The 16306-nt window shown below is 54.1% G+C and overlaps 2 protein-coding genes across 2 annotated transcripts; one reads left to right on the forward strand and one right to left on the reverse strand.

Annotated features, from left to right (window-relative positions):
• The first annotated feature begins 521 nt into the window (after nt 1–521).
• On the forward strand, nt 522–1370 carry LOC108963022 (heat shock protein 30C-like). Its single transcript, XM_018921462.3, has one exon. The coding sequence runs from the start codon at nt 640–642 to the stop codon at nt 1219–1221; it is 582 nt and encodes a 193-aa protein (XP_018777007.1). The 5' UTR covers nt 522–639; the 3' UTR covers nt 1222–1370.
• Nucleotides 1371–3843: 2473 nt separating this feature from the next.
• Nucleotides 3844–15781, reverse strand: RAB5C (RAB5C, member RAS oncogene family). The gene is made up of 6 exons (XM_050985606.1): nt 15651–15781; nt 7245–7482; nt 6118–6269; nt 5718–5840; nt 4906–4999; nt 3844–4544 (listed from the first exon to the last, which is right to left on the reverse strand). Exons 2-6 carry the CDS (start codon nt 7408–7410, stop codon nt 4429–4431), a joined length of 651 nt encoding a protein of 216 aa, XP_050841563.1. The 5' UTR covers nt 7411–7482; nt 15651–15781; the 3' UTR covers nt 3844–4428.
• Between the last annotated feature and the right edge of the window lie 525 nt (nt 15782–16306).

A 16306-nucleotide genomic window follows, 5' to 3' on the forward strand; every position in this document is an offset into this window, starting at 1 on the left:
GTACAGGAACTAGTCCCACCCCTAAAGTACATGTCCCATGGCATCTGCTGCCAGGCACTTCTTTCACTTTCTGGGACCCCTCTCCCTGTTGGCCACCCCCATCCTGTCCTGACCTCTCAGCACCCACTGTGCACCCCACCTGGGCATGGGACCACGGGCTGACTTCTGGTCTCACCCGAGGTCTCTACCTGGGCATAGATGGGGGGAAATGGAACACAGGGGAGGGTGGGGAGGAGACGAGCCCAGACTCACTCCATGCCTGGGAAATGGAAAGGGCACAGATTTTTGGCAAGGGTGGCTCAGGCATCCCGCTCGGAGGCTGAGGTGATGCTGCTAATTATAAGCTAGGAGAGCAAAGCTGTAAGAGTCAGGGCGAAGGTATGCCGGGCACGACGTCAGCGGTGCCTCTTCTCACGGGTGAGTAACAAGAATGAGCTGGAACGGGCTGGAAAGAGCTGAGCTTTTCTCCCGAGGCTGACGTAATGTGCGGGACAATGCCACGCCTCCAGGGAATCGGGTATAAAAGCCTCGGGCGGCAGCAGCGGGGCAGAGCGCTTCCAGCCCACTGGAAAGGGGATAGAAGCAGCAGCAGCAGCAGCAGCAGCCACAGCCACAGCCACAGCCACAGCCGCAGCAGAGATGCTTTGCCGGATGCACCTCGCACCATTCGCCTCCAGCTCCCTGGCCAGCCGGCTGGGCACAGTGAGGACCCTCTGGCCACACGCAGAGACCATCTTCACCGAGCTGCAGCAGGAGATGGAGAAAGCTCGGGAGTTCATGAGCAGCTTCGAGCAGCTCCTGAGCAACCACGGAGCCATGGCCATGGAGCACAGCCCCAGCACCAGCATGAGCCTGCCCCAGAGCTCTGGGGACGGCTTCTCTGTCTGCCAGGACGTGAAGAACTTCGCTCCCGAGGAGCTGTCGGTGAAGGTGGTGGGCAGGAAGGTGGTGCTGGTGGGGCAGAAGGAGACACAGAACGTGGATGAGAAGGGCTCCTTCTCCTACAAGTACGAGGTGCTGAAGCGGGAGTGGGACGTGCCCGAGGAGGTGGACGCCGAAGCGCTGACCTGCTCCCTGTCCAAGGATGGGCAGCTCCACATTGAGGCCCCCAAGCTGGCACTGCCAGCTGCTCCTGAGAGGAGTGTGCCCATCCAGGTCAGCCCTGCTGCCCCACAAACCGGACCAACTTCTGAGAATGGAGCCAACAAAGCCCAGGTGTGAGAAGATGGGACCCGATGGCCACGGCAGGACCGGAGCAGACAGGAGCAAGTCTCAGGTTGAAGCCCAGACAAGCTCCATCAGCAATGATGTCATTTTTTTTCACTAAACTGGAATGGTTTTGTATCCAATAAAAATACTTTTGCATTGAATCTTCTTTTGTGTTCTCTGGGTGTTGACTGATGGGGAGGCTGCACCCTGCTCTTGGTGCCAGAGGAATGGGAGCACAGAGAGGGAAGAATCTCTCTTGCTTCTCAGGGCAGCACAAAATGGGGTCAGACGGCAGACCCAGAGGGTTCTGTGAGGGAGGGGAGAGGATCTGGGAGGAAGGGCAGTCCCACACACCTGTACAGGAGGTGCAGAGGAGCCCTCACCCCTTCCTCACACTGCGCCAGCATCATCTCCAGCTCCACAACCTCAGCCAATACCCATCCCCACAGAACAGGGAGGGAACCACATCGGGCTGCCTGGCAGGGTGTGGTGTCAGACTGTTGTAGCCACACTTTCCCCTTCCCAGCTTGGCAAGGGGCTGTTGGAGTCCACCCCGAGCTCCCAGCAGCAGGGAGGGAGAAGCCCAACCCGGGGCGCGGTGCGTAACCACCACAAACACCCTGCTCAGGCCCGGGCAGGCAGCAGCTGTGTGGGCAGGCTGCAGGTATGCAGGCAGGAACGCCTGTTTGTGCTAAAGCCACCCTGAGATCAGACACACCAGGAACACCAGCAGGTCCCCAGCCTTGTTACTGAGCCCCTGAGGAGCTGTTGCAAGCAGCAACACCCTCCTTAGGGTATCACAGATGCCTTCATGTCACCCTGATTTTTAAAGATTTTCTAAGCCTTCTGATGTTGACATTTTTGTAGCGAACTTTCTCACACATTTTCTGTAAATAACTCATTATTTTGCGTTCTTTTGTAGAGGAGGAGAAATTTGATGGACTGTTGGTTTGTCCAGTCTCATTGGAGAGGTGGCACTGTCACCCTCCTATCCACTGTCACTTTTGGAAATCTATAAATGTTGGAGTCAGAAAGGAAACTTCCCTTTTTCTCTTCACCTTGAGAACTGCGGTGTGTGCTTGTGTTTTTTTGTGTCCTATAGTGACACCTTCACAGACTCCAAGTCTAGGAAGAAACCAGGCACCCAGGGAGAGGAGCCAGCAGATGGCAACAGCACTGCACACAGTGTCCACTGAATTGTTCTGAGTGGCATCAGGGAAGCTGTTCTCCAAACTGGTCCATCTCTGCTGTCTGGGGAAACCAGCAGCATCAGTCCACCCCACACTGTAAGCACTGGATGGCCCCACAGAGATCCTGAGCACTCCAGCAGCAAAGCAGTGCAGGGACAAACAGCACCACACAAAGGAGGTGCAGTGGAGCCCACACCCCACAGGCAGCCCAGGCTCCAGCATGACCCCAGGCACTCCATCACCAAATCATTCCAAATCTTTCATGCTTCCAGGATTTTAAGGAAATCCAGCATGAGGAAGAGGCACTGAGACCTTGGGTAGCAGATGAAGGGCACACAAGCCAAGGCTGTTCATACAACTCTACTCACAGGCTCTGTGACCCAGCCCCTCAGCTGAGGGGGGCAATGGGTTCCAAATGCAGCACATCTCCATCCTCAGCCTCTCCTGAGCACAAAGGGTGCTGCTGGCAGCACGGGTGGGAGGGATGGAGCTGCAAGGGGCTGCTCCTTCTTCCACACTGACTCCAGGTCCCAGGGTGTTGGGGTCTCACAGTCCTTGCAGCAGTGACAGGAGAGCAGCATCTTCCAAGTCCATCGTGCTCCAGGGACAGAGGCATTGTGTTCATAAATTCTGGAGCATCATACCAAGCCTGTCCCACTGCAGAGCAGAGCTCCTCCACACACTGTTCCCCCACCTTTTCCCATCTTGCATTGTAGAGTTTCCCCAGAAGTATCAAGCACGAAATAATTCCCACAATTATTCCCTCAAGCTCCCTTCAGCACACTGGAAGCAAGTGAACACCAGCAGCATCACCATGGGGAGAGCCCAAGCTCAGGAGCCCCATTTCTCCCTCCTCAGGAAGGAAGGAAGGGCTCCATTTCCCTACCAAGGTGTGGGACATACCAGGAGAAGCCCAGCACAGCTCAGCTTTCACCAAGAACTATTGTGCTCAGGTCCAGTCCCTGCTGCATCAAGAAACATGAACATTGTTGTTATGATAGGTTTATAAAAATTTTGTTTTAATCACACAAAACTTAAGTTTGTGATGAAGACTAAGTCAACAGTTCCTCTTAAATACCAGGATGCATAAGACACTGCATTAGGCACTAGGCAGCAGCCAACATCAGTTAGAGTCTGGCAACAGAAGCCATTTAATACCTCCCTTCATTCTTTTTGGAATTACAGGCTTTTGCAATACATGTCATTCCCACCAACAGGTTACCCAAGGTTTCCCCCACCCCACCTCTGTACATCAGTAAACCTTGTGTATTCCCACCAGAGCAGGGTTAACAATATTAGTGGCATCACAACCATCAAGAAAAGAACAAATTTCTATACAAGATTTTTTGCAAAAGTTGCAACAGGATTAGTGCATTACGACAGAACCAAGAGAAAAGAAGAGTTGGCATGCTGGAGTCCAACACAAAGAAAGACAACAGGCAGCTCGTTGGATGTACTATATTGACAAGATACTGATTGGTTACATGGAGAAACATACAATACAAAATACAGAAGAAACCAGTTTTGCTTCCCTCTGCCCCACCCCAAATACTCATCGTTGATTTGGTCAATAAGTGGCCCAAGAGCCGGAGTTTGTCTCTAATGCTACAGTTTAGTGGTTGTTCTGGGCACATCATACGGGATCAGCCTCAGCTCTTACAGACAGGGAACTTTAACACGTGTCCCAATATCCCTTTGTTTCCCATAGTGAACTACAGTGCTGTGGGACCTGGCTGCTGCTGGCCTCACCTGCGGGACGGCCACGCTGGCTGGGCAGACACCAGCTCCTGCATCCACCACCACCAGGAAGAGGGAAGAGCAGAAGTTCATATATTAAAAAAGTGACTTAAGACTTAGAATTGAATTAGTATTTGTACAGAAAGGTGCAGGTGGAAGAACTCCCTCCAGCCTATGATCAGAAAGGGATGGAGAATCACAGCGGCGCCGGCAGCAGCCGCCCTACGGTAAGTGCGATCGTTAGCGTGGGTTCCAGTCACTCCTCCAAGGGCTCGTGGGCTGCAGCAGCTGCTCAGTTGCTGCAGCACTGGCTTCTGCTGGGCTGGCTGCTCTCCTGAAGGTCCACCACCCGATTCCTGCCCGGGCCACCAGGAGCGTTCTGGGGTTCGTTTTTTGGCAGTTTCTTGGCTAGGAAGAAACGGGATGTTAGCAGGGTTCTCCAGAGACGGCAGCCTCCTCACACTGCGTGCCCCAGGCTGGGTGCAGCCTGCTCCAGCCTGAGCCCTCACTGCCAACAGAGTTTGGGACAGGACAAACATGCAGTTTGCCTCCCGTTCCTTGGCTCTGGCTGGCATCACACCTGCTCCCATCTCCAACACCACCCCAGACACAGGGAACCTCTGCAAGGCTCCACAAACTCAAGGAATGACCAAGCACACCAGTGTGGCAAGCTGCCCCAGTAAGAGCCACCAGCCCTGGCTGACACAGGACCCTCCTGGGCTGCAGTGCTGGCACTCAGAGCTGCCCCAGCCCTACACACAGGCCGTACCTATTGCCATGAAGATTTCATTCACATTCATTGCTGTCTTCGCTGACGTCTCCATGAACAGCAAGCTGTTGTCATCTGCATATGTCTGTGCATCCTACAAACAATCACATCAGACTGCTAAAGGCAGCCTGGCAGGAGGCCTGAGCAGACTTTATGCACTTCACTTGTCAACACACCAACTGCTGGAGAAACACTATGTCCCACCCTGGGCCAGACATTCCTTCCCCTGTTCCTGCTCCCACCTGGCCTGAACAACCTCCACCAGTAGCCCTGCACAGCCAGTGTCCCACAGCTGGGCTGGGGCACAGCCTGACTGAGCCACACAGTGCCTGGGAGTTGGGTCAGCTGGGAGTGTGTCACCCATTGCAAGGGCACCACAAGCAATCCTGTGTGAGGGCTGGGTAAGAACCTCTCCTGAGAGCTTGCCTCAGATGAGGTAAGAGCTGTGAAAAGCAGAGAACAAGCTAGGAATGATTCCTCATGTGTCTCGTACCCACAAGATGCTGTTTCACACCCTGCAGACATCCCCACATGAGTAAGGCAGCAAGGGAGGCTGAGGACAGAAGATTGTGCTCTGTGGGCCTCCTTCCCCTCCTCCACATTCACAAGGACTTTCACCAGCCAGGGCCACATGTGTTGTTACAGAAGCAAGGGCACAGACCCTGCTCAGTGGCATCCTGCAGTCCTCAGCACAAAATTTCACTTTCATTCGCCCTCAAACCACATTTTACATAGCTGCCATCTCCTTCACTTAAGAAAAAAGATGCTTTCCTGACCTGCTAGGGTAACAACTTCTCTGGATTCTCACTCACCTGGAAGTCCACAGCTCTCTTGTTAGCAAGGTCTGCCTTGTTTCCTGCTAGTGCAATTACAATATTGGGGCTAGCCTGCCTCTGCAACTCTTTCACCCAGTTCTTGGCTCGTACAAATGTGTCCTGGAAGCAAACAGGAGGCAGCAGTCAGGAAGGGCAGCCATGTAGGAATCCAGAGGGCAGATATGATTAGAACAAGGCTTTCCTGTGAGAAGTGTCCTGCCTCTACAGCACTTGGCAGCAGGATTCTTTATCAGCTCCCAGCCTTGGCCGGAGCTGAGGAAGAGGCCGTGAGCAGTTTTGAAGAACTTGGCAGCCCCAGCCAGGTACCTGCAGGGCTCTGAGCAGGACACAGTCCCAGGGAGCCCCCTGGCAGCCCCTCAGCCCTGCCCACACTCACTGTGTTGGTGATGTCGTAGACCACGATGGCAGCCTGAGCCCCCCGGTAGTACATGGGGGCCAGGCTGTGGTATCGCTCCTGCCCCGCCGTGTCCCAGATCTCAAACTTCACCGTTGTGTCATCCAGACACACTGTCTGTGTTAGGAAGGCAGCTGCAAGAGAAGAGGGCTTGCCTCAGCTCCAGCAGGGCCCAGAGCCAGCACAGGAGCTCAGAGCAGCTTTGCTGCCACATGGGAGCGAGCTGAGCCCTGGAGAGGCCAGTGCCACTCGTTGTGGCAGCTGCAGCTCTGCTGTGTCACAACCCAGAACCACCACACAGTGACAGGAAGGTGGCCTGGAGGGCCCAGGCAGCAGCTCAGCCCCTGGAGCATCCACAGTGTCAGACCCTTCCAGCAATCAAAGTCCAGACATGGCACAATCAAGATCAGACCTGGGGAGCACCAACAACAGCACCAAACTCAGCCCACAGCCCAGTTTAGTAACTGGTTGTTGTCCCAGTGAGTCTAACACCATGTGTGACACCCAGCACAAAGGCACAGGTCTCAGACATAGACTGAGGCAGAGCACAGCCCTCCACAGAGGGGCATTAGGTCCTGCTTGCCAGTAAACCATGGTTTCAGCTGTGCTTGCTCCCTGCACAGGTGACAGAGGGATAACTCAAGCCTTTTCTCAGGACATCCCGCAGTACTGCTGCTCAGAGACCCACGTGCCAACCAGCCTTTGGTTAATTGGTGACACCTTGCTAATGATTTCAAGCTAATAAACTACTACACCTGAAAGCACCATGAAAGTAGTTAACAGAATCAGGCTAGAAACAGCCCCAAAATCCCAGGACATGGTCTGAAAAGATAATTAAGGGCTATAAACCAAGCTGAAGGCCTCAGTTCCAATTAAAAGCTGGAGCTGAAGCACTGGAAACAAAGCCTCAGAGGCAAAGTGTGGGGTTGCCATAGCGTCATTCTCTGCTGTGCTGATCATTACACCAACAAATTGTGAACCAAGAGTTAAAGCATTAACTGTTTGGCTCTATTTATAGCAAAAAATCCCAGACCAGACTGAAATAGCCAGTCTTGCTTCTGACACCCCAGCAAGGTCAGCACCTCCTGGCCACAGGAGCTGGCACTCACCTCCAATTGTGCTCTCCTGGTACTCGTGGAACTGCCCCTTGACGAAGCGCAGGACCAGGCTGGACTTCCCCACTGCTGACTCGCCCAGGAGAACAAGTTTGAACTGGCAGATTTTATTCCCAGCAGCTGGTCCATTCGGTCGGGCAGCTCCACCTCGACCTGCCATTGTGGTGGTCTAAGTGCAGGAGTGCCTAGAGTTAAGGATGCTGCAGGTTCTCCACCTGTAGGCAGGTTGCAACTGGAAGAGGAGGTCAGAGTTAGTGACACGCTCAAGGGACCAGCTGTACCAGTTCTAGAGGGTGGTTTGATCTGCAGCCACCATCAGCACGGACTGGTGGTGGTTCCTTCACTCAGTGTGAGCACCACAGAGCAGTTCCTGCCACGCAGCAGCCCCTGCAGCAGGATCTCAGTCTGCAGAGCCTCCCTGGAAAAGAGGAATGGTGATACAAGCTCTCCTCCCCACCAGTGGGCCCTCCAGCACTTCCATCCTGTGTGGATGTTGCACACGCCTTGCCAGGGTGAGGCAGGTGAGGAGCACCCAGCACACAGTGGGTGTTACTCTAGAGCTTTGTCTACTCAAAAGAGCAATTACTCAGTTCATAGAGGTAACTGAGGTTGACCTTTAGCTCCCTCCTCCTTTCCTGAGTTCACAAGGAAGCAACTTCAGACTCTCAATGCTGTACAGAGCCATCCCAGTGCCACAGTGGCAGGAGGCAGCTCTGCAGGTCATGAGGCACTTGGACAAAAGGACTTTCTAGAGCTGTCTGTTTGTCCTGAGGCACTTACACCACAACATTTTGTACCTCTCAGAGGGCCCACAGATGGCCCTGGAGCCAGGCAGGTGGTCTGCTACAGGGGGGGCACCTGAGGAGTTACCCACTTGAGAAAGGCACCTGACAGCAGCTGCTCTCTGGGCACAGGCTGTCCCCTCAGGGGCTGACAGCAGCTCCCCCTCCCACTCCTGCTGCACACCAGGAATCACCACCCAACCTGACCCAAAGAGAGGCAGCACCTCATGCTTCCCACACCCACCCCGCTGCCTCAGCACCCTTATCCCACAGCATTCCAGATCACCAGGCTACTGTTCCTCACGTGGACTGTTCAAAGCCAGCATGAACAGACAGCATCCCCTGGGATCAGCACTGCCAACCACTCCCCAGCACCAAACTCCTGAGTGGTGCAGAAGCACAAAACCATGGCAGGAACAGCAGGACAAGCTGATCTGCATCCAGAGTTTCCCACAAGTGAATCCCAAGGCCTCCCTAAGCATTAAGCTCTGCTGCCTGCAGAGAACAGGAATGCTTTCCAAGTACACAGTTACAGATTTAGGCACATTTCCTGTAGCCTTCACAACTCCCACTTCCCTGTGGATGATAAATGCTACAGCTGACTGCATCTGCTGTAGATCACCACTTTCCCTTCCACTCTCCTAAAGCAGGCTGTTCGTTGAAAGAAAATGCCCCAAAAGCCAATTTCTCCTCATCCTGAGAGTACCCCCAAAGAAACTCTGTGTACATCCTGTATGTTCCCAGCAATTAAATACCCATGAATAAGAAGTTTAAAACAGGTCAAACTGGAGCAGAGTGTCCTGTGAACAAAGCTCAAGCCCACTCAGTACAGAGAAGAGTTTCAAACAGCTGCTTTTCCAGGGCAAGGCCTGTCCAGCTGTGACTGCTTGAGGTTACTTTAACTATGCCTCAAGTTTAAACAACCCCACAGTTTGACAGGGAACCTCCAGCCATCTCAGAGCTACTGGAGCCTGTGAGTGCCAGCAGCTGGAGAACCCAGCAGCTTACACAACACAAAGCACTGAGCATACACTGACCTAGAGACATCTCACCTCAAATTGCTCTGAGCAGGAGGCAGTCAGACACCAGCTGTTAAGTCACCAGAGCTGGCAGGTAGGACAGAAACAGAGGAGTAAAACTTCTGAGTGCTGTGGGACATTTTAGGAACCAGAGCTGTGGAGTCATTGCTCTGAGTCCCAGTTTTGGGTCAAGCCGTGAAGATATTGTAATTCAGAGCTGGGTCCTTGCAAGTAGCACAGTCAGGACTCTTCTCCCTCTACTGAGGAAGGGCAAACACTGTTTGCCAGGATGAGAAAGCTTGATATGAAACAGACCAACAACTGCCTTTGATGGACAGTGAGGGTGCAGCATTGCTTGCTCTGGCCAGGAGCAGCTTGGTCACCACCAGCTTCAAGAGGCTCAGCAGCAGCTCTGCATCTCTACCAGCCTGAAGAGGCTTCCACCTTTTAGAGTTTCCCCTCTAAAGAGAGCTTGCAAGGGAACAGCTTTGCTTTAACCTTGTATTTATAACTCCCTGGGCAGCCTATCAGCTCCACTGCTGCTCCAGACCAACATTCTGCACAAACACTGTGAAATCACAATGTGCCTGAGTTATGGCCTCCTGAAATCTGATAGCGGTCATTCCCAGAGCAAAACAAGGAAATGAGCTTGTTGACATCCTCAAGTCTTAGCCTGACCTATATTTCACAGATCTTGATGCATTTTGCCATCTGCTTGTGCTACAGGAGCTCCAAGAGAATTAGGTGAGCACATCTATGTTGAGCTCACTGTGGACAGCCACTGGTCAGTGCAGGCAGGGCAGCAGAGCTGCTCCAATTATGGAGAACCTCATTTAAGATCATCATCTTAGATGATCATCATCTAAGGGTGGTTTGATGCTTGGATACAGGATTATATGGCTTCATGTTCACATGAGAAGTTGTCATATCTTTCAGATGTTTGAAGTGGAATTTAGAGACCCTAACTGGTCACTGGTGGCCTTGGGCTAAGGACACAGACAAGACCTGGATGAGTAGCTGATGGTCGCAGGAGGAAGCAAATAACCAAAGGAAGTGCCCAGCAATGCTGCCGACAGCAAGCACACTCCCTGGCAGGACAGGCACTTTCTGCCAATGCCAAGATGTTTGAGGATTCCAGTCAGGCAGAACTCAGCTCTGCAGAAGCACCAGGCAGCTGAACTACACAGCCTGAAGCTGTGCTGGATCAGCCCACACCCACCAGCGGACACTGACCTGAGCAACAGGGACTGCTCCTGCTGTGTGAAGCCATCTCTGGTGCTTGGGGAGCTGCTCATCCTCCCACCTCTTCCAGCAGAGGACTGGGCATTCACCCCTCCCTGCTCCCCACAGATCCCCAGCACTGACACTCGAGCCACGGGTCAGGCAGACCAAAATAACCACAGCAGCACCACACAGACAAGGGAAAGCAGCTGAAGTTCCAGCTTGCCATGCTAATTCAAGCTGTCAAGGCCATGAAAAGGAAGGGCATGGTGGGGTACTCATGTAATCAAGATTAACAGGCATTAATTTTCCTACTCATTTCTTTTAACTAGTGAAACCCAGCAGTTGGGAGATCACAAGAGCCATGAAAAGGCTAATGCTGGTTTGTTTACCTGCCCTACCCACCTCCTGCTCACTGAAACACAGGAGCTCTGCATCCCACAGAAAAAGCACTGATTTTTTTATTGTGAACTCTCAGCATTGTTTCTTGTTTGCTTAGAGATCAAAGCCAAGTACCAATTCCTGATGCTGTCCCGCAAGTGAGAGCTCCAGGTCTGTCACTTCTGCAGTTTGTGCTCCTCCAAGCCCTCCTCTGCCTGCCAGGGTTTGCTGGAGGGGGCTGTACACAGCCAGGAATATTAAATTCAGGAATCTGAGTGCCCTAAATGAGAAAGCACATGCCACGGCTGCACTCCCTGCCTGCCCAAGTGCAAGACCATTCTCCAGAGCTCTCAGGATGCTGGGGAATAGCACCAGAGCCCATTTCAAACAAACCTACCCAGAACAAGAACACAAATCTCCACATGGGAATTATTATCAGATCCTCATGTTAACCCCTGAAGGAGACCTCACCACAGGGAAGCTGCTCATTTAAGGTGCCAGAAGTTTGAGAATCTGATATTTTTGCCCTGTGTTCACCCAGTAGCAAAAACTACTCTGAAAGCTGAGGATATTTAGAAACCAAATCCTGAAGACTCTGGTTACCCAAACGACTGCTGCTGCTCTCAGCTATGCAAGGAGTTGCTTCACTGGGGATTTGTTGGCTCAGACCCAAAATACTCAAGACAAAAGCCCCAGTGAAGTATTTATCTCGTTAAATAGCTGACAGCGTTACATGAATTCCTTGGCAAAGGAAGCCCTGAAGTTACCCAGTGGTTTTGCTTCACCTCACACTGCACAGGCAGCTGGCCCAGGGCTACAGATCAGCTTCAGGACATGGAGTCAGGAGCTTCTTCCATGAGCAGGACCAGCAGAAAGTGTGGGTCCCACCAGAGCCACACACGGACCACACTAGCCCAGGCTAGCACAGCATGGAACATCGAGCTAATACTCCAACTCATCAATATGATTAATCAGAACAAACTTCCTGGGCCTGACTGCAGGAGGGTCCAGGCTGCAGAGAAAGGAGGAACAGACTCAACTGCTACAGAGGAGAACCACCAGGAAACACTCAACCTACAGAGCTCAGTCCCATCAGTCCCAGATCCAACCAGGCTCATGCTTTACCTGCTGGCCTCACTCCAAGAGTGCATGAGTTTCAATACTCTGCCTTTCCACAGACAATACTCTCTGCCTTTCCACCTTCTCCCTCCCCAGAAAATGAGCCCTCAGAGCCCTGATCAGCAAGGACACAGTCTGGAGCTCAGGAACTGCTCTGAACTGGGACACTGTCCACTTCAGCTGGCAGGAGCTGCACTACAGCCCTGAAGTGCAGATTCACAGACCCAAATCAGCTCAGCCAGCACTTTCAGCAGCACTCCCATGGCTGTGACTAACTTATGACAGTGTAACAACTTCTCTGTGCAGTCCCACGTCCCAGACTCACAAAGATTTGGACATGCTCACTTTAATTTAGAGGTAAATAGGATTTCCATTCCAAAGTTGAGCTATTCATTCAGCTACAGACCTGAACTAGTATCATCTCCCTCTCATGCTGTTGATACACACATCTGTTTCCTGACTTTTGCACATCCATGGCCTCTGGAGCAGCCCCAGCAGCCAGCTGTTTTCCAAAGCAGCTTTTCCAAAACAACTCTATCCCCAGAGATTTCAAGGCCACCACCCTGCTGTGACAACCCCTCCAGCACAGACTTCTGTGGAAGAGTTTTACATCCCCTCCATCTCCCATCAGCTGCTCACTGGCTCCCTGTCCCACAGTGGCTCCTTCGCCCACTTCCAGTTATCCTCAGCACAGCAAGGATGGAGGATCAACTCATGGATGCAGGCTGGAGTGACTCAAATGAAACAAAAGCATCAAGGTTTTAATTCTTCAGCAAAAGTTGTTTAAGTCCTGTTCAGATGCCCTCAACAGACACAGCTTCACTTTGACCAGACACTCAGCATGCCTTGGATAGCACCCACTATTCAGTCAGCAAGAAGGCAACATCAGCAATGCAAAGCAGCAAACTGCCACCTGCACTGCAAAGAATCTGTGACCTTCAGAATATCTTTCCCAGACTGCACAAAGATCTCCTGCCTGGAGCAGCTCCTTATTTGGAGTGCTACCAAACCAAAGCAAACATGAAAACCAGTGTTTTCTTATCTGTTTATGCAGAGTTGCTCCAGCAGCTCATTCCTGTGCTCCAGGGGAGGACAGCACTCCCCCCAGACTTCAGATGAATTTTGTACCTCCCCAATATTGTCACATCCAGGAAGGTTTCCTGTTTCTGGCCACTGTCTAAGTGTTTTCAGTGTTATTCTGACAACTTCTCAGGACTTGCATAAGAGGCTGCAAACTTCATACCCCAAGGGAAGAAAACAGCTGACTCCAACATTTCTACATTCTATCCTCTTTTAAGTCTGCTGACAGGAATACTCTGGGCTACACCCACTTCATTAGAAGCGTTCCCATTTCATTTCCTGTGTCTGAAAGCACTTGGCATTCCTTCCCCCTCCCTCCTCAGGGAGATGCCATGACCACCATCCAGAACTGTGCAGCAGCTGAAGAAGTTTGGATGCAGAGCTGATGACTGGCAGGGCCCAGAGCAACCCTGGAGCTGATCCCTGTTGAGATGCAGAAGGGCTTTGCTGTGATGGAGATAATCCCACATCTCAGCACAACAATTTGGCCAAGCACACACACACACATCACCAGACAGTTCCTTTAAACACTGCCCAACTGCCCAGTTGGCTGGGAAATCTAAAAATTGGTGAAATCTCAACCTGGCAAACCAAAACCACTACACCAACACTTCACTGGTTTCACAGGAAAGCAAAGTGTACTCTAGTAATGCAACACTATAAATGCTTTATCTCACTATATTTATATCCACATGCCAAGCCAGCCTTTCCCTCCTGCTCTCCAGTAACTCAAACCCTTCCAGGAGTCCATCTCACTTTGCCTGGGTTGTTCTATCACCTGAAGAGGCATCAGCACCCCTTAAAGGGCATAGAGTCCCCTCACTGCCTGCACAACCTGCAATCAAATGTCAGCTAATTCAGCCAGAGCATCTTAGCAGAGAAGGTCAGCCCAGAAGCAGATTTTTGGTCTGAAGGTATTGACTGTTCCAGCAAACTGTTGTGACTCATGAGGGGTCTGAGGTGATTTCAACACTGAGACCCAGCTTTGACGCCAAACATTCCTGTCCTTGACCTCCCAGATCCAGCCAGGCTCATCTTTACCTGTTTGCCTCACTCCAGGAATGCATCAACATCATCCAGCAGCTGCCTACAGCTACTACCCTGAATTCTTAGCCCTTTTCAGACACAGTTCTTTCACCTTATTACCCAGGTGAGCTGAAAAGAAATGTAAAATATTTTCAGAGTCAAGGCAGTAGTGGACATCAGTGGGTATTTGCAGGAAGATCCCTCACACTGCATGGCAAGTCAAGACAATGGACTGAGCTGCTTTTTTGGCCCCAGCCAAGGCTCAGAGGTGGCTCAGGAGTCCCAGCAGAGCACAGGCCCATCGTGAGGTGGTGAACAGGGCAGCTCGAGTGAGCTGACCCTCCACACAAAAAGCTAAGAATAGCAGATGCAAGTTGTTCCACACCAGACTTAAAATAGTCCCTCGACATGTTCTCCTCCCCAGCTTCCCTGCAGGATTGAAAACAGCCAAGGTCAGAGCTCCAGCAGCCACATCCCAGGGCAGCAGCAGCTAAAGGTCAGCTGGGCTGGGGTCAGAACTGGGCTGGGCTCCCTGCAGCTCCCAGCACCACTCCCAGCTCCTGCCAAGCCCCAGGAGCTCTGTCAGCACCCTGAGCATCACCAGCAATAAGGTCTGAGCAGTTTCCCCAGGATTTAGCAAGGCAAACCTGTTGCTCACGCTCCCAGCTGCACTCCTGGTGCAATCCCACCAGGATCCACCCCCAGCTCACACACCAGGGTCTGTCCTGCTGTGACAGAGCTCCAAGGACAGCCTTGCTGGAGATTCCCTTACAGACAAGCCACAAAATGTCCTTGCAGCCCCTGGGCCTTCAGGACCCTCCAGCCCCATGGGCTTCTCTTCACAGGAGCCCTGGAGGGGCACAGGGCTGGGCTTGGCACCAGCAGTGACCTAGGACAGGCTCCCTGGAGCCCATTTGCACAAACCAAGTCACCTCCCTCACCTCAGCAGCTCCAAAATGTCCTTGCAGCCCCTGGGCCCTTCAGGACCCTCCAGCTCCATGGGTTTCCCTTCACAAGAGCCCTGGAAGGGCACAAGGCCGGGCTTGGCATCAGCAGTGACCCAGGACAGGCTCCCTGGAGCATTTGCACAAACCAAGTCACCTCCCTCACCTCCGTGCCCTGGAACCCAGCTGGGCCTCCCAGCTGCTGGAGCTTCCATTCCCCCCTCAGAGGCTGAGCAGCTACAAAACACAATCCCACCATGAAAACCCCGTCTGGCTCGGCACCACACCTTCCCCAGCCCCATTCAACTCCCACTCAGCCACGGCTGTGACAGACGGGAACCGGGGCACAACCCCACGGTACCGGCTGCCAGTGCTCGGTCCCGCTGTGCCGGGAGCCGCTCCTGCTCACGGGTGGAGCCCGACCCGAGCACCCACAGCTCCGCCGGGACGCCTGCCCTGAGCCAGGCACCATCCCCCGGGCTCCTCTCCCGTTACGGCTCAGCACACACCGGTACCGCCAGGCCGGAGCCGCCGCTGCCCCGCCTCGCACGACACGCAGGGCCCCGCTAGGCCGGCGCACGGCGAGGGTTCCCGGCCGCCCTGAGCCCCCGCCCCGCCGGCGGCGCCGCCCGTCCGCCCTAGCCCCGGCATCGCCCCGCCCGGCACAGCGGCGCCACCGAGCCCCCGCTCCGCTCCCGCCACGGGGCCCCCCAAGCGGCGGGGCGCGGCTGCCGCCTTCGGCCGGGCGAGATCCCGGGGAACGCGTCCGCACCCTCGGGCCGGGCTCTGCCACCTCGGGGCGAAAGGCGCGGGCGCGGCCGCACTCACCGCCCGCAGCGCCGCTCCCGCCGGTGCGTCTCGCAGGCCCCGGCCCTCACTTCCGCCTTTGCCCGTTCCGCTTCCGGGCCCGACCACCCCTTCCGCCCCCCGCTCGCCGGCCACAGGCAGGCGCAGCTGCCAATCACTCCCTTCCGCCCCGCCTCCGCCCCGCCCCTTGGGTGAGCCATGAGTGACGTCATTGCGCCCCCGCGGAGATCGCTGGGAGTTGTAGTCCGGGGGTGTCCCGGTGAGACCGGCCCCGTGGGGGATTCGGGGGGAGCCGGGCAGGGCGGGGCGGCGGCGGACGGAGACTGAGCGGAGCCGGGGCTGGAAAAATAGAGCCTTTATTTCTCGGTGTTGCGGGGAGCGTGGGAGAGGCGGGGCGGAACAACACGAACTACAGCCGCGGAGGGGCGGCAGCGGCCGCGACCCCCGGGCAAACCGGAGACCCCACCGGAGATCTGTACACTGCCCCGCCACGTCCCACGGCCCCGAGAGACCCGAGCGGGGCTGCAGAAAAGGCCCCGAGGGCCAAGAGTATAAAACCGTATCAAAATCCCTGCGCGTGTCCGGAGCGCGGCGTCCCGGTGACTCCCGGGGACACGGACACCCTGGCAGGGTCACCCGGAGCGGAGAGCCCGGGGACACGGACACCCTGGCAGGGT

The sequence above is a fragment of the Serinus canaria genome, chromosome 27 (genome assembly GCF_022539315.1).
Source record: "Serinus canaria isolate serCan28SL12 chromosome 27, serCan2020, whole genome shotgun sequence".
Taxonomy (NCBI): Eukaryota; Metazoa; Chordata; class Aves; order Passeriformes; family Fringillidae; genus Serinus; species Serinus canaria.

Excerpts from the sequence above, each read along its gene's own strand:
- LOC108963022 (XM_018921462.3), top strand. The coding sequence starts at position 640 with ATGCTTTGCCGGATGCACCTCGCACCATTCGCCTCCAGCTCCCTGGCC.
- RAB5C (XM_050985606.1), bottom strand. The coding sequence starts at position 7,410 with ATGGCAGGTCGAGGTGGAGCTGCCCGACCGAATGGACCAGCTGCTGGG. Across the intron at positions 5,000-5,717 it reads AGAGAGCTGTGGACTTCCAG|GATGCACAGACATATGCAGA; the intron begins GTGAGTGAGAAT and ends GATTGTTTGTAG. Across the intron at positions 4,545-4,905 it reads TGAAATCTTCATGGCAATAG|CCAAGAAACTGCCAAAAAAC; the intron begins GTACGGCCTGTG and ends GTTTCTTCCTAG.